General features: G+C 40.2%; 1 protein-coding gene and 1 pseudogene across 1 annotated transcript in view; one reads left to right on the top strand and one right to left on the bottom strand.

Moving 5' to 3' along the window:
* LOC117458859 (roundabout homolog 1-like) overlaps positions 1–21,478 on the top strand; it is a 127,759-nt gene that overhangs the window by 73,021 nt on the left and 33,260 nt on the right. The window contains exons 3-6 of the mRNA XM_034099553.1: positions 7,994–8,151; positions 15,497–15,617; positions 20,542–20,680; positions 20,766–20,893. Of these exons, the coding sequence (XP_033955444.1) occupies positions 7,994–8,151; positions 15,497–15,617; positions 20,542–20,680; positions 20,766–20,893 (546 nt within the window). The remainder of the gene's footprint in view (positions 1–7,993; positions 8,152–15,496; positions 15,618–20,541; positions 20,681–20,765; positions 20,894–21,478) is intronic.
* Positions 17,913–19,460, bottom strand: LOC139435140 (piggyBac transposable element-derived protein 4-like; annotated as a pseudogene).

Below are 21,478 nucleotides of genomic sequence, written 5' to 3'. Positions count from 1 at the left end.
GTTAAACAATTGTCAAACCTAATGGCATAATGGGGACTTATCCCCTTTGCTTAGTGTCAGTATTGTTTACCATGAATTGACATAGCTATACATCAAGTATTGCATTTCAAGCCACATTTTTGGCATGCATTTTAACATGAATTATGTATATGGACCAATATTTCCAGATCTAGAATACAGATGTCTAAAATCCTTAATGTTAGTCATTGGTATTCTGGATCTGGAGTTATCAGAGAGACCAGTTTCGGTAATACAGTTCCTAAACATCCAATCTATCTCAGGGACAACAACAGCGGTGGAAACAACAACTCCCATGATCCACACACTACTTCACAACACCACAAAACTCATGTCCTTACATCTTTTTTTTGATTGAGTGATTCCTAAAGGCAGAAAATTACATCCAAAAAAAGAGACAAAAATCGTTTCATAAAATCATGACTGTGTGGAATTATGGGGGACAGAACAAAAGAAGAAATAGTCTTTTGGGGGGGGAAATCAAATCAAATAAATATTATTGAGGAAACATCAGTGAAAATAGTGAGTGTGTTAGAATTGTTTTTGTCTTCATGGTAATGTCTCATTACAAAACACATACAAATCTGACATATACAAAATAAAAGTAAAACACAATCTACAAATCCAGGTAGCACAAGTCAACTGTTGGTTGTGCATTCCAAACACGTCCCACATATGTATGACGCTACTGCCATGGCCATGACCAGAGCTATACACAGGAAGTGAAAGTGTAGTTATTTGGCCCAACAAATATTATAACCAGGAGCTTTCTCCCGGTAAGTGAGCCCCTACTGTATGTTGAGTTAATTGGCTCTCCAAACGTAAGATAGATTTATGGCCCTGCATGTGAAAAAACCCTCTTTGCCTCGGGACCTTAGTGAGTAATGATTTATGAAATTCAAATCGGGGAGCTTATGGAGGACGGGCCAGGATCTATGTTTGCTTTATAAGCAGTGTCTTCTGGATACAAGTGTGTACTCCACAAGTCTCGTGTGTTGTAGTTATGAGACTGAGCTAAAGGATGGAGTCTAATTTACATGCGCAGGACCTTCTTTTTTTATTGGATTTGCTTGGTTGCATTTCATATTATCATATTATGGTATCGGCCCGCTGGACCTTTTCTCCGACCAGCTTCAGTACATGAGCTTTGCATATTGTTTTTTCTGAGGAGCAGCTGTTTCTCCTGCAGCTTCCTGTCTCTCCAGACTACAGCTCTAAAAGAAAGGAGGAGAAAACGAGTAGGAGGTGGTAAAGGGGGAGAGGGGGAGGGAGGGGTGGGATAGAAGTAGAGAGGTAGGGGGTAGGGAAAGGTCATTCCCTATATTGTGAGAAAAAGTCAAGGATTTAATATCTGTTGGGGTTAGGTGATAGCTGTATTTGTAAGGCTAGCCTTGGGTAGTACATCTATATATTTTCAAGTTCATGTTCCAGGCTATTTTAGTCAAAGAAGGCTGTGTTGTGTCTCATCAAATGTGTTAGTTATGTTTATGTATTATGTCTGTCATTTTCATGTTTTTTCACGTCTGGTCATGTCTGTTTATTTAGATCCTTCATCTCTAGTCAGTCTCTGTGTTTATTGTCATATCTCGTTTTCCATTTCCCGTTTTATTTCAACTTACCTCTTGTCTTTCATTTCAGGCCGTGTTTCTTCCTCCCCCTGTGTGTTTTTCCCGCCATCATCAGTGTCTGCCCCGCCCCTGATTGTTTCCACCTGTTCCCACTCACCTCATGTTCAAATAGTCCTGTCTCTCCCCTGTCCTGTGTCAGTTCGTCTGGTTTGTTTCCCCGAATGGTCCTGCCAAGCCTCAGCTGTTTTGTTGTTAATTTTGTAGGCTTAAGTTTGTTTCTTAAGTTCTCTTTTTGTTATGCCTAGTTTTTCCTCCTTGTCAGCGATTTTTGTTAATTCCAGTGCCTACTCTGTTAAAAGGAATTTCCTGATCTTTGAAATCAAAGATACTTTTTTTTACATTTAAGACTTTGTCTCTGGGTCGTGCATTTGGGTCCATCAGTTTGTGTCGAGGTCCTGACAGGCTGTTTCGTGTTTCAACTGAAATGAAGGAGTTCAAGCACTGGACCACATTAGGAAATATGGATAGTGTCATAAATGTCAGTACTTACTTTTTACTAACAACTACTTAATAATAATGTGTTCAAGTGGGTTATTGGTCAAGAGTGCCACGCAAGAGAACTGATTCCAGCCTCCGCCTTTTTTCCCATTTTACAATTTACATATTACACATGGTCTGATGAAGTACAAGAAAACTAGTCGCACTGCAGAGACCATCATTTTATGAAACGGGGATTATGTCTTTCTTTAATCTTCATAACATATTTTTTCTCCCCTCACTATTAAACCATTTAGAGGACGCCAGTGTGTACTAGCTACTCAAATAACGGATTAATAATGCATGGCATGGATTAAATATTGAAATACAGAATGTTAAATGATATTCCTTTTTTACTGTAAGTATATACTGTAAGTAAACACATAATTGTTAGTTATTTATCTGCTCAAATATATAAAGATGTGGTAGTCAAGTTTACTTCATTTTACTCCAGTTATACCATCTTATTAGAGTTTTGTTTTGCTTAAAGGAATAATTCAACATTTTTGGGAGTCCCTAGAGTCCCTAGAGAGGTTGTTAAGCAACCAGCCAGACTCCAGAAAGTAACTGCTCCAAGCAAAGAAATAGTCCCTGTTAAAACCTTGTAATTTGTATGGATAAAACATTTAAAATATGTATTTCCCAGCAATTCCTAGTATTTCCTGGCTTTATCTTCATAAATAGTGCACAGACCGATGAGTGCTAGTGATTTGAACAATTGTTATTCCTTTAACCCTCATGTCAAAGACAATACCATATGCATGCCTTATCTGACAATATAAACGGTCTTAATAGAACCACATTCAGAAATTTGAAAGTGTCATAAATGCCAGTACTTATAACTGCCTGGATATGAGTGCCACACAGTCGAACTATAATTATAGATATATAATAATAACCTGCTCTTTCACTGACTGAATATATTACATTTTGACATTTTAAGGCCTGTTTTACTGCATCTGAAAGATTTTTGAGAATGTGAATTTCTTTAATAAATAATATAGGTATTATATACTTGGCAGCTAATTATACATATCAAGCTCAGACCTGCTGATTGTAAAATGTGGTTCCATTGTACTCAGCAGGTTCCTACACGCCAATACAGGTTCCCTTTTTTTTTCATTTGCTCGAATTACATTTCTGATGAACACGTAAAACACATCAAACTAATGATGTGGATAAGCTGTTTTTTCTCCTAAAAGTTTAAATCTGTCTCTTGCCTCTAAACAGGCTTGTGTATGAGCTGATTGCTAATTGTTTTCCTCAACTATAATATGAGCTGGAAGCAGAAGCCTGCACAGCTGCTGGCCTGCTTTTGGCAAAGCTTTAACTGATATTAAACCGTCAGTGCCCCGCAGTAATGTTGATGTTGACTTTGGGTTATTGTTGTACCAAAACAGTTGTACAGCTGGATGTGCTGTATTTGAAAACAAAATGAAGTCACGAAGCAGGGTTGTTGTGGACTGCAATGACAGAAGGTGCCTGTGGCTATCTCATGCAGTGATGCAGTGTGATATGGTATTCTGCTGGGTTGGATTGTGCTTCTTTCTGGTGGAGTTGGACTCTGCAGAGAGGATTGTTGGAGCTGTGCTGCAGCAGGCCTTTCATGCTTCTGCTCAGGCTCCAGAGGACTAACAACTAGTCAGACACTGTCAGATCCAGGGTAGCGAGGCCAAGGGCAGATGCTTTGAAGTGGGCTATGAGATTCTCATCTAGAGGGATCAGATGGAGGGTGAAAAGAAGACGGAGAGAGGTGTAAAGCTCCAGCTAAACAGGCGAGCTGGGCCGGCTTCAGAAGCTGTAGAGGTGGGTTTCACTATCAGAAGCCAAAGTCGACATGCTATGGCTTAAAAAAAAAAACTGTACAATTCATGTGGGTGCAACTTGTGATGTAAAAAAAAGTATGATTTGAGAATAACTGGAGCGAAAAGAAAGCCCACAAAGCCTTAAGTCTCTAATAACTCATATTCGCACATTAAAATGACCAGCTGTGAGATATACTTGATACCTACATACATTATAAACAATATTTCCAGCAATTTAAAACCTGGAGAAAACTGTAATTCTAATCAAGGTAATGGTGCGTATGTTTTAGTGGCCTTTAAGTACGACGTAACCCCTTTGCACATGTGCCAGCATTGTGGTTTTTGCTGCCAGAAGCTATCATAAAATTCACATTCTTACCGTTTATCCTCTTTTTATTGTATAACACGTACACAGCACAGACAAAACAGTTACATTTAGATTCAGTATTTACCAACCCTAGGTATCAGCGGAAACTGCATTATTCAGTGTTTTTATTAAAAGACCCTTCTTAGACAAATGAACATATTACAGGTTTAAAATACAGATAAAACAGAAGTAGCAACATTCTGAATTTTTAGTTACAATTTTGGAGATACTTGAGGAATATGAATCATCTGAAAAGAATCTCTGTTTGCATAGCAGAGGTAAGAATGAGGCTTTCATTCGTGCTGATATTTCCTCCACATCATTTTGATTAACATTCCTGAAAGAAGGGCAGTCATTACAGGATGTCTACATTTCAGTAATCAGCCTGAAATATTTCATTAATGCATCAACCCCACGTTTTCCTCATTATTCATGTTCATATTTTGCAAACGCTCCTGACCCTAGCAATGTCAGCAACCACCACCATGTGTTCAATGATAAGCAGAAAGGATTTGAATTGTGTGGCGAGGAAAGAAACCCAAGAATGTTGAGAAACTGGACAATTTAAGTATGCTTACATGATTTCTACTCTAGCATGCATAATTTCTCATTACAACTTAATAACCAGAGACATCTTACCTTCTGAGAAAATAAACAGTTCATTTTACAAGCACATGTTCCAGATTATTTTCTAGGTGCTTACCCAGCACAATATGCGCAAACGGGCCAACTCTTCCTTGTTCAAACACACACTAAAACATGCATGCTTATGAGAAAATTCTTTACTAACCTTCATAAGCTTTTAACCCATATCTGCCTTTGCCTTATGTCTTACACTAATTCCAGCGTTATCACTAGAAATACATCTTTTAACGAAGGGTTTGAGGAAATAGTCCAGGCTTCAAATCCTACAGAGACATGTGGACCTCACACGATAGTAAAAACAGATGTGTAGCTCAATTTCCATTAAACTTATGAGATAGTATCAGTCAATCAATCATATACACACACACACACACACACACACACACACACACGCACACACTGTACGCACAATCATGATGGTCTCACTTTCTTCCTGCCTGGCGTAACCTCAACCATGTTTTTGCGTCCCATGAGGAATGCCTTTTATCATGTGACATGGTGGTGTTGGGGGTTGGGGGGGGGGGGGGGTCTTCAGACAGCTGTTTCCCATCAGGACTCAGTCAACTGCAGTCATCCAGTTGCAGCCCTGCCCAGAGGATCAGAGGGGCAGAGCAGCGAGCAGAGTGGAGCTCAAAGAAGTGCGGGGGCCACAATGCCTCCAATTAGAAGGTCATCCCAATTTGTTCTCCCATATCCTCGGTGCCCATCAGGCGTCTCAGGCCCGCTCGTCAGGCGTTATGTACAAATCCGTAGCCAGAGGTGAAAGAGTTTGCCGCCATCTGGGAGCCATTATGCCTTTTCCTCATTGTTTCCTGTCTTTACAACCCAACCCAGCTCGACTCAGTTCTGCTCTCCCTCTGTGTTGGCTCAACTCCCTTGGCTTGTTCAGGTTCTAAGCCCCCCGCTGTAATTTAAGACTGGGAATGCTTAACAGCAGTCACTCATGCACAGGCCAGGGGTCTATGTTTGCACATGTTGTTCACCACGTAGGGAGCAGAATTTTCCTCAGTTGTATTGAACAACCGATAGTTTAATTGATCATGTACCCCTTTCTTTTTTCTTGCTGACAAACGTCTCATATTACATGTTAGAACTCTGTTAGATTGTTATTTTACAACACGTGAAGACAAACAGAGTAGTAGACATTACATAATAAAACCAACTAACTGGCCATGGAAAATATGCACCATCATGTCAGTCCTTTTGATTCAGAGTCAATAGAGCCAAGACCCAGTGATGTTGATGAAGACCAGAAACACCGTCTAGAGAACTGGAACCCAAGCCATTAGAACGATGCAATACAATACAGTGCAAAACAGTCCAATATATTGTGTTATCTATCTATCCTAAGATGTTCAATACATGGTCCCCATATCGTAAGAAATTCAAGATAGGCATTGGAAGAGTATACCAGGTTTTTTTTAAGGTATAGATTGTAGAGTCTAGTATAGTCTGTGAAGCCAAAACCAAATAATGCAGATGAAGGCCGAAAACAAACTCTAGAAAGGTGACATCCTAGTAGATAGCACAATGCAGTACAGTACTAAACAGTCCAATACACGTTGTTGTAATTGTAATTTGTTCAATACATAGACCCCAGATCTTTTGATACTTCAAATACACTTGGGAGACTGTGGCTGCGAGGGAGTGCGGTCGTCTTTCAACCAGAAGGTTGTGGGTTCGATCCCAGCCCGTACAGCCAACATGTCGATGTATCCTTGGGCAAGATACGTAACCCTGAGTTGCTCCCGATGGCACGGCCAACGGTGTGTGATTGTGTGTGATTGTGTATGAATGTTAGGTCCTAGAGTAAGGTACACTGCCTTGTATGAATGGGTATGAATGGGTGTGAATGGGTGAACGATTTACCATACCAGTCCATTTACCATTTATTTGGAATGAATACACCACATTTCTTAAAGGTACAGACCCTTTTTTACATTTCCACCCCTTCAGGAACACCCTTTTTGCAGTGGATTTGTTTTGACACATTTACATCTTTAGAATCCCTTGCCTCTCATCAGAAACGTGCGTCTCCTAATGCTGTTTACGGCTTGAGGCTTTGCAGTGGAGACCTTTCTATCCAGCCCATGGTGGAGACAGGAATGAACTGCCTGTGGCGACCAGAAATCTCACTCTTCTGTTTTGCTTCATGGAGTGGATGCGGGTTTGCTTTGTCTCCAGTTCGGCTTCTGGCTGGCTGGCGAGCTCTGTTTCTGTGCGCAGGCTACTCGTTGTGGAAAGATGATAAATTGCTGTGGTAGCTTTTCGCTGCCTGCTGGTGGAGCCGTCTGGATCTCACCTTTCAGCGTTGCTCTGCAGCAGTGTATCTTCTCGTTTTACTCTCAGCCATTTAGACTCTTTCTCAGCAGCTTGTCCCAATAGACTTCGTCCCTGTTTGAGTTAGGAAATAATCCCATGATGACTCCTTGTGATATTATATACAATGCATCATGATATCTTACATTATATCTGTATACTGTATTAACACATGAAAGGGAAGGTCTTTTCAGCAGGAGTTGGTATTGTGCCTTAAAAAATAATGTGATAGACAGAGCTAGCAAACAGCTCTTTATTCAGCTGCCTTCAAATGGAACTTGTAAGGTCATATTTTCGACATCGGAAGTCAAGTACGCAATATGCTGCTGTTCAATGGTTAAAGTCACCGTTGCTAGGTGACTGACAATATGCCATTGTTCCCATTACAAAAGTAGGGATCATTTTGTGTTTTGTGCATTTCATTTTCATTCCAGGAACTAAAATAGGGTAGGTGACAGAGAAAAATGGAACATAAATAATAAAAAGCAATTCCCTGGGCTCTGACATTGAAAACACAGCATACTGTATGTCACAACTTTGTACCCCAGTGTTTTCGAAAGCTGTGAATACCACACTATCCATCAGTCAAAGAGCTCTTCTTGTTGACACAATAAATACAACCTTGAAGGTGCCAATAATGTGACCCAATATTGTAATATTTCATGGTCAAATCATAGTCAGGCGTCATTGAATTCCACTCCATTGACTGTTCTGCCTCTCTGTTTGTTTTCCAGTTTTGCGCGATGACTTCAGACAGAACCCGGTGGACGTCATGGTGGCAGTGGGTGAGCCGGCCGTGCTGGAGTGCCAACCCCCCCGAGGGCACCCTGAACCCACCATCTCCTGGAGGAGAGATGGTTCCAACTTAGATGACAGAGATGAACGCATCACAGTAAGAGAAGCGAGTTACTAATGTTACCATTACCATAAGATACAATTAATCACAGGGCTACACACTGCTGGGATGATACTGCTTCTATTTGATCTAACTTTTTGGTATTGAGTTTATTTGTATCAGTAGAGAACTGATTACGTCTTAATTCAGTCATCCTGAAGCAGGACATGGTATCGAAGGACCCCAAAACCACTTATTTTCAGCGTATTTTCAAACGTATGATGACTTAACAAGGCAGTTAAAGGTCACCTATCATGCTATTTTTAGGCAATAGCATAGATCTCAGGTATATACAAAATTATAAAAAACATGTCTATGAAGTGTTTTGGTCAAAAAAACAAACAGATCACCCATTCTAGCTATGCCTCATATCACTATTTATATTCCTGTTACAAAAGTGCTGATTCTGGGTATAAAGCTTTTTTTTTACTGAAAACAATTAAAATAAGAGGGGGCGGAGCTTATACCGGCTCATGCGGGACCTGGCAGATAGACTGTCTAAAATGCTGCGGTGATGAAACGCAAGGATTATTAGATCAAGGATTTGTTTCTGATACAGCGACGTTTCGTCCACCATTCGATATGACGTAATTTACGTCATATCGGATGGGAAATCTGGATCAGCTCCGGTGTAGCCCCGTTTTTAGAGATTTGCGCAAGGAGGAAAAGAGAGAGGGTTTTATTTTCTGACGCTACGTGAGTTCCCTGACACATCGGGGACACATATGTATCAGGGTTTCCGCTAGGATTTTTTCTCGCCGGTCAAATGTCCGGGCAGAATTTATTTTACCGGACAAATTTGAAACTTACCGGTCATATTTCAATAATAATAAGAGTTGTGTAGCAGAGTTTCCGTTAGCAGGTAATTACCGGACTGTGAGCAGATATGCTTCAGTTTAAAACTCAGTTCACGGGGCTCATTTTTATATTGTTTCAGTTTATAATCGTAACAGATCGAAACATTCAGATTCATTTTTCAATAAATGATTCCACAAACAACAAACAACATAATTATTACATTCAAACAAACTACTTGTAGTAGATAACGTACATTATTCAAAAGTTTACATTACATTTGAATAATAACACGGGAGAAACGGATCCTCTCTTTTCCCCTCTCCCTCCCTCTCTCTCTCTCTCCTGACAGCACGTCAGTTTCTCATGCAGCTCCTGCAGCTCGCTAAACAGAGGGCGGGGCTTCAGGTGATTATGGAGAGCTGCGTGTCTCGGTCAGACTCAGCAGCTGATCTGATCTCTCTCTCACGTCCGGTTATACTTCACTCGCGTTTATGTCCATATCGATCAGATCCAGCTCTCCTGATCGGCCTTCATAGAGAGCACCGATCAAACTATTAAGAGGGAATATCGGCCGATAATGACCGGTGGCCGATCGATCGGAGCCTCCCTAATTATTACCAGACATTTTGACCGGCAGGTTTTGAATTTACCGGTTTTTAATACAATTCAATTCAATTCAATTCAAAGGGGCTTTATTGGCATGAAAGTTAAATTAAACAATGTTGCCAAAGCATCACAATACAAAATAATTAACAACATTAACATACATTTCAAATGTTTACATATTATTGATGATATATATACAGTGATATAATTATTAATACATTTTACCAGCTAAAAACCGGTAATTACCGGCTAACGGAAACCCTGATATGTATGTATAAAAGACATCAAAAAGTGCATTTTGCATGATAGGTCCCCTTTAAGCTTGAGTCTTCCTTCTGTGACAGAAACTTTGGGATGTACCGTTGTATTTTTCTTATGCCAAAAGCGGATTTACACAACTACATCAGCTATAACTGTTTTTTGGGCTGATGGGGACCATTTGGCCGATGTAAAAATATTGTATTTGAAACAGTTCGCTCAATCCTAGTGTTTTGCTCGATTTTGCCTCAACCCCCTGAACCAAGTACCAACTCAGTTCCAACATTGACTCTTTTCAAAGGAGGATTTTTTTAGAGGACTAGCATTGGAAAAACAGTATTGCTAACTATGGTCTTGAACTGGCAGGTTCAATTCTCCATACAGACTAATGGCGCATTTCCATTGCAGGGCCTCGCTCGGCTTAGTACGGTATAGTTAGGCCAGACTCACTTTATGCTGCGTTTCCATTACAGTTTAGTAGCTGGGGCAGTAACTATAGTAACGCAGTGTAGGCGGAGCCGTGACGTCATCTTCAATGCAAACCACAGAAAAACAACATCAGCCGTTAGCTGTTAGCACTCAAGCTCACAGCTCCTCGTATCTGTTCAGAAACTAGACATTAGTATAAACCACAGACTGTCTGTGTCATGGTGAATACAGTCACTGTTTTATTTATGTCTGTATAGGCCATTGTTGTGAGTGTGGACGGTCGGAGCATATACTGCGTTAGCTTAGCCGATCTCCATTGAGAAAACACGTATTTTAAAACGTTTTTTGCCTGCTATCTTGTCTGCAGACTTGTCAAAGCATTAATTCATGGTTTTTACTAACCGGTATACTCAACTGGCTTTAGATAAGCCAGTCCTTTATTAGTATATAAGTTCTTTGTTAGTAATTCTATCACTCGAAGTGGAGTCGAAAGAGATGAGTTTTCAGTCTGCGCCGGAAGATGTGTAAGCTATCTGCTGTCCTGATGTCAATGGGGAGCTCATTCCACCATTTTGGAGCCAGGATAGCAAACCCACGTGTTTTTGCTGATGGGAACTTGGGTCCCCCTCGCAGTGCGGGTGCAGCGAGCTATTTGGGCGGAGTGCACGTGCTGGGGTGTACGGTTTAACCATGTCCTGGATGTAGGAAGGGCAATTAAATTATTACAATTAAATCACGGTCAAATATGTTCATTTTGTTGTAGTCGTAGCCACCTTGCCAGCGATTCTCTCTCTCTAGTTTAGCATACTCAGCCCGACTCAGCCTGGTTGTTGACCCGCTAAGAACCTCAATTTTATGGGGCCAGAAAGACTGTGAAATAGTACCCGCTAGCCGGTACTACGCCAAGTGGAAACGCAAGCAAAAATGGGCCATGCACGGCACGGCACGCTTAAACCGCGCTCCGTGCTGTAGTGGAAATGTGCCATAAGAGCCATCTTTAGGAGGTGCCAGTCCAGTTCCTGAGCACTGTGGAGGAGCTCTTAAGCAAGGCACCAGTCCCTCTACACCACTTTGGGCACTGTATAGTATAACTGTGCGCTGCTCCTTATTCTAGGATATAAGTTATTCAAATACTCCATTTCCATCCATTTCTATTTCCATTCTGTTGGTCACTTGACTCAGACTCGACTGCGACTGATCTTACATTTGACTTTGACTCGGTTTGTTATTAGAAATTTTTTTCTTGAGAAGGACAAATAACCTCATCTGAACCTATGTCCTCGCTGAGTGTCAGCAGATAATTGAAAATGTCCCGTGAATATCCAACAGAGGATTGATTTTTCACAGAAAAATTATAATCAGTGAAAAAAAAACTGTGAATATACTGTAATACTTTGTATATGCCCGATGGCAGAAAATAACAAGCTGGCTCTAGCAAATATCATCCTATGAGCCACAGCATGTTATTAATGTGATGTATTAAGTTGTCATGTGGTGTACAGTACACAGCAGTGATTTATTGTTTCTGTATACACACACAAGTGATTAAATACCCAGAGGCGTCTGATTGGACAGGCCCGCAGCAACAGGCTTCTCCTTCCTTTGACTCATATGGCAGCTCATATGATTCTATGTGTGTGTATGATTTGTTTATATGAATGTGTACACACTCCTAGGGACTCACAAAAGCAGATTCAAAGCTCATTTTAGTGCGGAGTGACAGGTAGAGTCTCTCTGGGGGACTGTGATGGACAGAGCAGCTAGCTCTGATTTAAGGGATGGATCAGAGCTAGAGGGGGGGGGGGGCTCGTCTGAGGGAAATACAAAGGCTGCTTTTTGCTTTGTACTTTGTGCATGCCTGTCTTCGTCCTCCCTAATCATCTTCTCTATATGGAAATATGTCTTTGCCGTGCGAGTTCACTCAAAGACATCACTTACTGTACAAAGAGTAAAGAAGTCCACCGCAAGCGATTCGTGGCTACTTTCCATCCTTTTGAGTGTTTCCCTCGTGACCATCATTTATTAATACTGATACTTGGATAACGTTGTGAGTTAATTCTTAATAGCGGTTTTTGAAAAGACTCTCTCACACACAGGGAAAGTTTGTTGGTTTACATTTTGAAAGAGTGAGTGAAGGTGCCTTCAAAATACATGTAAATCACACCATAGCAGCTTCAGAATGTGCCTTCAGGCTATGTGAAGAGGAAAGAGGACACAGAGCAAAAATGAAAGGCTGAGGGAGATGGAGGATGGACAAACCACATTTGGATTTCTTAGAAATGGAGTGGTCAGTCCAGGAAATGAAAAACAAAACCTCTTGGCCTGCTCTTTAATCAGCTGCTAAAGTTACTAGTGCAGCAGTATTTACAGCAAACACCAAAATGGATACAAAAAGTACAGCATTACTCAATGCTTTCATCTTTGCAGTCCTTTAGGAATACTTTACAGGCATTATGACGATGCCACAAAAGGTGATATTGCCTAATAAAGAGACAGTCATTACATGTGCTCCATACCCAATGAATCTAAGACACAAATCTCTTTATCCAGGGTTCAGCTGGGTAACCCCAATTACCTGATTTTAATATTGCTATGCTATACATTTAATGAAAATATTAGTGCTTGCTCACTGAAATGGAAAACGCGGTTGTCGGAAAGATTATGAGCAAATAATACATGTATCTAGTGACATTCAAGTAATTGGAAAGAAGGCGTTTATTGTATGTCTATATGTCATAGGTTCCACTATTCTATATGTGCAGCTTTATTAATGTAAATTAGAAGTGCATCCAATTCTATTATCTTTCATGTGCAAATACATACACAAAAACTGAACTATATTATTTATAGGACGATAGAATGGTCCACAAATAAATTGCACCAACTTCAAGGAAGCACATCCTAATGTAATATGCCCACCGGTTCTAGAGTTGGGCTGGGGTTAGGAGCTCTACGGAAGAGGATTAAGGCCAAATGTGATTTCGGAGAATACATTCAGAATTTAAAAAATACTTTTTCTGACTTAAAAAAAGTCTGAATACTGAGAATAAAACCTGAGATAAAACTCAGATTTCGGAATTCAATCTCATAACTAATATATATAATATAAAATAACTTTTGGTCAGATCTCAAATGTTTCTTTTACATGTGGCCCTAATCATCTTCCGTATGGATCAGATGAAACAAATCAAAATATATTTTATTAAGAACAAAAAGAGAGTGAAAGAGAGATTCATTTTATTGAATGGTTTAATATGTTATGGTCCAATTAAACACTGTTTATGTCTTGTAGTACATGTCAGACTTTCTAGGAGTCCAACAATGATTGCATATTTTATCTATGGCAGCATAACCGCTGTTTGCAATCGTGCACACGTATTTTCCAGTCCATGTAGAATCAGAACGTTTTGCATGAGTCTAAATCTAGTCCATTGGATACCAACAGGAATTGCTGAATTTGCATAACCAGTTTCCAATTTCCCCCACTTGCTCCTTATGATCACTAGTGGTTGGCATTTTGTATAAAACCGTACATAGAACCAAACCACAGTCTGTTAAATCTTCCTCTAAAAACCACATCATTTGCAACCCATTTAGAATGTCAGCCGTAGTTAGGCCGCTCTTAGTTGTTATTTATTTGCTGTAGAGTATGAACAGTTTGTGGTGGAAGGTTAGCCCGGAGGAGGCTGACTAATGAATGCAATGCTGTTGGTCTCATCCCTGCAGTAGCTATTTAATGATGTAGTCTACGTGGTGAGTGGAGAGTGCTCACCAGACCAGGTGCTCTTTGCCATGACGCTCACTCCCCTGCCTGCTTCACGGGCGCAGCACTGTAGGCAGCCTTGCCCTTTGACCGCTGTTAAGAAAGAAACTGAAATAACTATTGCATGCTGTGTGTGTCTCTGAATAGATGGATGCCCATGCTCAGTGCGAGTAGGAAAAAAGTGATTTTAAGCCATAATACGGAGGTTGAAAGTTTAATTGAATGGCTGGGGGAATGTTTCAGATGTCTGGGTGCGGGGGATGGCCGCCTTATCTTCACATTGCCGTGTTTACCTGCTATAGTATCATGCCTGCTGACACTGAAAGCACTATAAAGCCTTAGTCTGTAGAGGCGTCTGGTGGATAGGATTTGAAAAAGATTGAAAACAGTATGGAGTGCATATATCTTTGTATGTGCCGCCTCTTTGTTGTGTGGAAAAGTCTGCTCATGTATGTGTGTGTGTGTTCGCAGATAAGTTTGGGAGAGGCAAAGAAAGCTGACTGAACATCTGAGGAAGGTCTCCACAAAGAGCCAGTGTCTTTGTTCCCAGGGTTCTGTGCTAATGTAGCACTAGATATGAATTATGTAATTTTGTAATGGGTGACCTTCTGTGCAGCTTGAAAGGCTGTGCAAATATTATTCCTCAGATACAGAGATGCATACAGATGTACACGTATTACTTAGTGTTGTGCCGTCAAGTCACATTTATATTTCAAAATGACATATAGCCAAAGATGGGATTATATTTGGGGGTCAGAACTCATGTATAGAAAAATAAATGTTGGCCATATTATTATTGGTAATCACCAATAATAATGATGTTAAAATCATGTTAAAATCATGGTACAATATTACTTAGATTTATGCTGACAGTTGAGGTACAGTAACATCTATGTCTTCACTGCTTGTCTAGGTAACACTGCAATAATTATGTGATGATAACTTTTGTTTGTATCTTTTTCTTTGTTGTTTAATTACATTTTTTTCATAAAAAAAAATGAAATGAATGTCACATGTTGAGATATAGAACGTAGGGAATTCAAACCGTCAAACACTCAGTAAACTCGGAAATATATTCAGATTTATTAACCTTTTTTCAACTTTAAGATATGCAGTTTGTCCACCTATTTTACTTCGCATAAGCAACTTTTTTTTGCACATTTTGGATATATTTGTATAATCTTTGTCTTGACCATCTTCCTGTTAATCTAGCTAACCTTATCAGAGAAAACATATAAAATCAGTAACATATAGTGGCCTGGAAAAACATAATTTGTATTTGCAATATAAAAAATATATATAAGAAAACGTTGATATTTAGTGTCCATAGTACAAAATATGGCTTTACTCTTCTGTATCAATTATTGTTTCTCTAACCACCCTACTATTACATACATTATGCAAGTGCCAAGCTCACTGAACACAGTGCACATACAGTACAGTTTAGATGATATACACAGAAACATATTTATTTGTGCCTTTTCCTAGATCCGCAGTGGCAAGCTGATGATCACCAACACCAGGAAGAGTGATGCGGGGAAGTACATCTGCGTTGGAACCAACATGGTGGGAGAGCGGGAGAGTGAGATCGCTGAACTCACTGTGCTAGGTAAAATATGATTGCTTTTCACAATGTTGCAGTGCTTTATTTAGTCTAAGTACCCTCTCCGTTTGCCAGTCTGCTATGCACAGGCTTTTTCACATGCGGGGGGTATAATAAGCCGTTAATTACATTGATTATGCAGCACTACCATCTAATCTGCCAGCTTTGCAGAGGTTTTCCACTAAAAACGGGCTGAAAATCTACCGCTGCTACACTGAAAAAACTGAACCGTTGACTTTAATCGAATGTATGAAGTCAACAGATTGACTGTAACTGTATTGGGTTCGTTGAAAGCAACAATATTAAGTTTGAATAACAAAATATTAGGTTCAACTTAATATTATTGCTTTCAACTGACCTAATATAGTTATGTGAATTGTATTGACATTTAATTAAAGTCAGCGGTTCAGTTTTTTCAGTGTACCTCCAACTCTATAACCCCTTTCAAGAAGAAAGCTCTGCATGCCCCCTCCAGCGCCTCTTTCTAACCCCTATTCGCCACCCCCCCCACCACTTATTTCTCAACAGTTCCCATCAGAATAGAACTCTTATCTGCATCACATGGTTAGATGACCTTGGTTGAGGTTGGGAGAATACAGCCTGTTGTCTCATAGAGCCATTCAAGGCTGTGAGAATATTCTCGCTGAATGCAGAAATGGGTCGAAAAATATTGTTCCACAGGTTGAGCATAATAAATGACTTTGGAGACCGACGGATGATTATCACCAGAGAATATTTGCTATGCCTCCCAACTCTATGATAATTGCATTATGTAGATTTCCATAGTTTGCTAGGTTTTCTGTTTGTTTGTTTTTAGATGATATTTTCCTTGGCTTTGTATTAAAAATTCAACCGGTTAAAGTAATGGGAGCAGGCAGAGGTGGTACTTAGAGCTAAAAGCAAACAAACAAGATAGCTAAGAGACAGTTACACAAACATTATCAATGTTTTCTGTTCATACTTGATCGTCGACTGACTGTGCTCACATTCAATATGTGAATTCCAAAGTCAATGTTATTACTTTGCTATAATTTCCCTGTTATTGTAAAACGATAGACATCGCTAATCGAAACAAAATACATTCCATTACACTCGGGTACAGTAACGTTTAGACAAGGTACAGTAACTGCACAAAGAGGAAGAAAAACGAACAACGATTTTATTATGTTTATCCTGGATTATTTGAGCTGTTCAAGGATAACATAAAAAGAGTAGGAATATAGAAGGCACTTCGACAGTATGACAATGATAACATTCATACAGTGGTGGACAGTTACTAAGTACATTTATTCTTTGGGTACTTGTACTTGTATTTCCATTTTCTGCCACGTATTACAACTACTCAAATACAGTTAAAAGGCACATATTGTTCTTTTTTATTCCAATAAAAGTATTGTTTTGTTTTCGTTACTTTTACGTTTTAGATTCATATAAATATTGATAATATATTGGAAATTATATTTGATGCATTATCCATCCATCCATCTTCTCCAGTAGCAGTTCCAGCAGAGAGCCCCACACGTTCCTTTCCCTGGCGTTTTATGCATTATAATATGTGTATATTAAACTCATCTATCACTTTATATAATTAACCCAGTGTTCGTGGGTCTGGTGGACCCGCTGCCTTTTTGGGTTTCAACACAATCAAACTATTTTATGTTAAAATACTCAACAGATGTTTACTTCATCTCAATTACAAGCAATATAAACAGCATGGTTAATATTTGCCCTTTTACATTTGTTAGATCACATTAATGAATTAAAGTGCTATTCGTTTTCTGTTAATTATTTATAAAATGTGATAAAAGAAAGAAAACCAATTATAATCAAAAATGTACAAAAGAAGCAATGTTTTTGATAACTAAAGATTTTTATTTATTTGAACAACATTTGAAATGTAACCCTTTCAGGTCCGTTTACACAACACAAACTGTCAGTCTGGACAGAACTTGAACATATTTTCTTACAAGCCTATACAACACATGTGGGTTTTACTGTTGTGTAATTCTTGCACTTGATGCATGTATATTGGGTTTTTCTGTCCATCTGGGTCCGCCACTTCGCAGCACTTCTTTTGTTGCTGCTGGCAACCTAGAATAATGAAAAAGATGAAAAGATCAGGAATTCTACCATCACCTCTCTCTCTCTCTCTCTCTCTCCTGTCTCTCTCTCTCCTCCTCTCTCTCTCTCTGCTCTCTCTCCTCTCTCTCTCTCTCTGCTCCCTCTGCTCTCTCTGCTCTCTCTCCTCTCTCCCTCTCCTCGCAAGGCAGACATGTACTGCAACAGCATTACACACTTACTTCAGGCTCTGCAGATGGTGGTTCTGTAGGTCGAGTGGATGTGGCACTCATCCACTCGACGAGTGGCTGCAGAGGCTGGGGTTCTCGGGACATGTTGCCTTCTCTGGATTTGAGCTCTCACCAGTGCCTTTCCCAGTTCCTCGAGAAAGAGGTGTCTCATCTGCAGCTTCCCTCTGTTCCACTCTGGGTTCACTGCCATCCAGATGACAAAGCAGCCGTTGTAAGCTGAGATGTCCAATATATCAAACAAAATGACAAGTGGCCAGCGTAGGGTCGGCAGTCACCAGCTTGTCCATGTTGTCCGCCCCTCCTTTTGTTTGATGTTGATTCTCACATCCCTGTGCAGTGTACTCATGAGTACCACATTCTTGCCTCTCTTCGACACAGGATACCAGGGCCGTGTACAAAGACTTGGAAGATTCGACAGCCCTGTTCTTTGAAATCAGCAGCTGGGGTGGGAGCTCAGACTTGTTTTTCCGTATCCTTCATGGTGAGCGTCCTCTTTAGGAGATCCTGTCCCAGCTTGTGCGAGGTAAAAAAATGGGTCGCATGTGATGTTGTGTCCACTGAGTCCTTGAGTCATGTTGTGTCCACTGAGTCCTTGAGTCATGTCCAGCACAACTCTCATTCCTTGATTTTTCTCAGGAGCTCCTCCATCAGGTTTCCCTGTGTAGACTTGTAAGTTCCAAGCATATGAAGAAGTGGCATCACAGGCAGCCCGGATCTTTATCTCATTATTGTGCAGGTTTAGATGGTATGTACTGCCTAAAGGGGCAGCAGCCCCGAAATGGCATCAGATGCTCATTAATGGTGACATTAGGCCCAGGGTTGTAACACAGGGGGAGGCGGTGCACCCACTTGTCCCACAACGTCCTGATGGCAGCTAGCTTGTCTCTCTGCCGTCGAGCTGGTCTGTCGTCTCTGTTATCAAAGCGGATAATCCTGGAAATGATGTGGAAGCTTTCCAGAGATATTGTTGCACGAAAAGGTTCTCTGTCAGTTTCTGCATCCCACAGGGATTCTGTGGATTCACCTTTGGACCTGAAACCTCCAGCTAGGATAAAACCCCAAAGTAGGCATGTAAATTGGTTTGGTCCATCTCCTTTCACCTCTCTTCAAAAACACGCCTTCCTTCTAAATTAGTGCAATCCAGAATAATGTTCTGGATGGATCCTGGTATGAAAAGCTCAAAAGAAGACTTGATGTCCTGCACATGAGTAACTGTGTTGGCCCTGGTTGCCTCTGTATCACATTGGCAGCAATGTGAGGTGGCTCATCTCTTGTGCATTTCACCATTTGTTCACATCCATATCTCTTCACTTCATCTGGCTGGTCCTGGAGCTGGCTGCTGACCGGCTGGACCTGTGGCTCGTCTTTTTTTGTGTATCTAGCTGATGCCCAATCTCACCCTCTTCTTCAAGTCACTGTCAGACTCAGAATTCTCAGAAATGTGATCTTTACATTCTGAAACCTCTTCCTCTTCCTCTACATCATCATCAAATGGTTCTCTCTCTTCCAGAATGGTTGCAAGGCCCTCTGAGCAGAGCATCTGTTGGCCATCTTGATCAGTTGTGATAAGGACCCAATTTATCAATTGAGTCATTGATAAAAGCGCTATAATAAATGTAAGGAATTATTAAAGTGAAGAAGCTTTATTTATCGTGTACCGCCCCAATGTGTTCTGATATACGTTCTTCAGAGAAAAGTAGCCAAGGCCATTGAGTGTGAGTTTGAACAAATAATTGATCATATCATTTTTCTTTGGATAAATAATGAAAACGGGTCCCATAGACCCGAACACCATACGAGGGTTACAAACATAGCTATTCCTTTACCTGCAACATTAACCCTTACATTGGCAAGGACATATACATATTTTGGAAAATATATAATGTGTATTTTCTAATGCATCTAGGCTAGATCGGCACATTTCAAGACTTTTATTTTCCAGTTTTTTTTTTTTGATTTGATTTTGATATACTTTATTAATCCCCGTGGGGAAATTGTTTCTCTGCATTTGACCCATCCTAGTGTTAGGAGCAGTGGGCAGCCATTTTGAACAGCGCCCGGGGAGCAGTGTAGGGAACGGTGCCTTGCTCAGGGACACCTCGGTAGCACTTGGTCTTGCCGGGACTTGAACTGGTGACCTTCCAATTGCCAAGCCAAGTCCCTATCGACTTCGCCACCACCGCCCCGTTTACAATCTGTTTCTCCTGTGATTCCTTTGCCCATAAATGGTGTTCATTTATATATTACTAAAGCCATATTTGATATATTTTACACCCATATTACACCATTATAACACCAAAATGACACGCATATTACACCAACATTACAAACATATTACACCATTTGTACCTCTCTATTCAAATGTATAAAACCAATATTACATCGTTCTTACACCCAATTGTACAGCCATATTACAATCTCATTACACCAATACTACAGTTTGACACAGCACACATGAGAATTAGCGTTTATGCTTTTTAGTCCTTTAATACATTTTGATGCTATCCCTAAAAGGATCACAATGCAGGACTTTACTTATAATTAATAACTAATAACTAACTTTTGCTGAAGTAAATGATCTGGGTACTTCATCCACCACTACATTGACATGTGTTCTGCAGAGCACCCAACCTTTGTGAAACGGCCCAGCAGTGTGGTGGCGTTGGCGGAGGAGAGCGTGGAGTTCCACTGTGTGGTACAAGGAGACCCTGTTCCCACTGTCCGCTGGAGGAAGGACGACTCTGACCTGCCTAAGGGCCGGTAATGCACAAAGGCTCCTCTATACACACATTAACACACCATGCATACCTCATCTCCTGATTGTGTGTGTCGCTCCTGCCTCCAGGTCTGAAATCCAAGAGGACCATACCTTGATTGTTCGCCAAGTGACCTATTCTGACGTGGGCTCGTACACATGTGTGGTGGAGAACATGGTTGGGAAGTCTGAATCATCCGCCACGCTCACTGTCCACGGTCAGTACAGCCCTCACATGTGATGTCATCTAAATGCCCCATCTTCTCTTTCATTCACAGTTCACACTCTTTTTTCTCAGATTGCCTTTTCATGGATGAAGTATTTGCAACACAGCAGCTTCTAGCTAATCCTGCTTTGAAGTGTCACACATTAGCAGGCAGTGACTTTCAGTTCCCAGTTGTGCTTAAATAAATGCTGCGTTTTTGGTTTTGGGTTGAATTTAAGAGATCACTTTCAAAAAAAGGTTATTCGATTATTATCTGAATCACAAATAAATTAACAATTATTGAATTGATGACTACAACAAATCACTGCATACATTATGACAGCCCATACAATAAAGAGTTATACAGTTACTTAAAACATAGGTAGAATAATATTCATTGCTACATTATACTGCAGATTTCCAAAACAATAATAGTTTCAGGTTATATTTTAAACCAAAATGAAGTGCTTGTTATATTCTAGTACATGAACAAAATCAATAATTATTTTATCATTTATTAAAACACTATCAGCACAGAAACCAAATGGCATGAAAAAAGAGGAAAATAAGTTATATTATGCTGCTGTTTTTTTTATAA

Source organism: Pseudochaenichthys georgianus, chromosome 14 (assembly GCF_902827115.2).
Source record: "Pseudochaenichthys georgianus chromosome 14, fPseGeo1.2, whole genome shotgun sequence".
NCBI classification, from domain to species: Eukaryota; Metazoa; Chordata; class Actinopteri; order Perciformes; family Channichthyidae; genus Pseudochaenichthys; species Pseudochaenichthys georgianus.
This window is presented reverse-complemented; position numbering and strand designations above follow the sequence as displayed.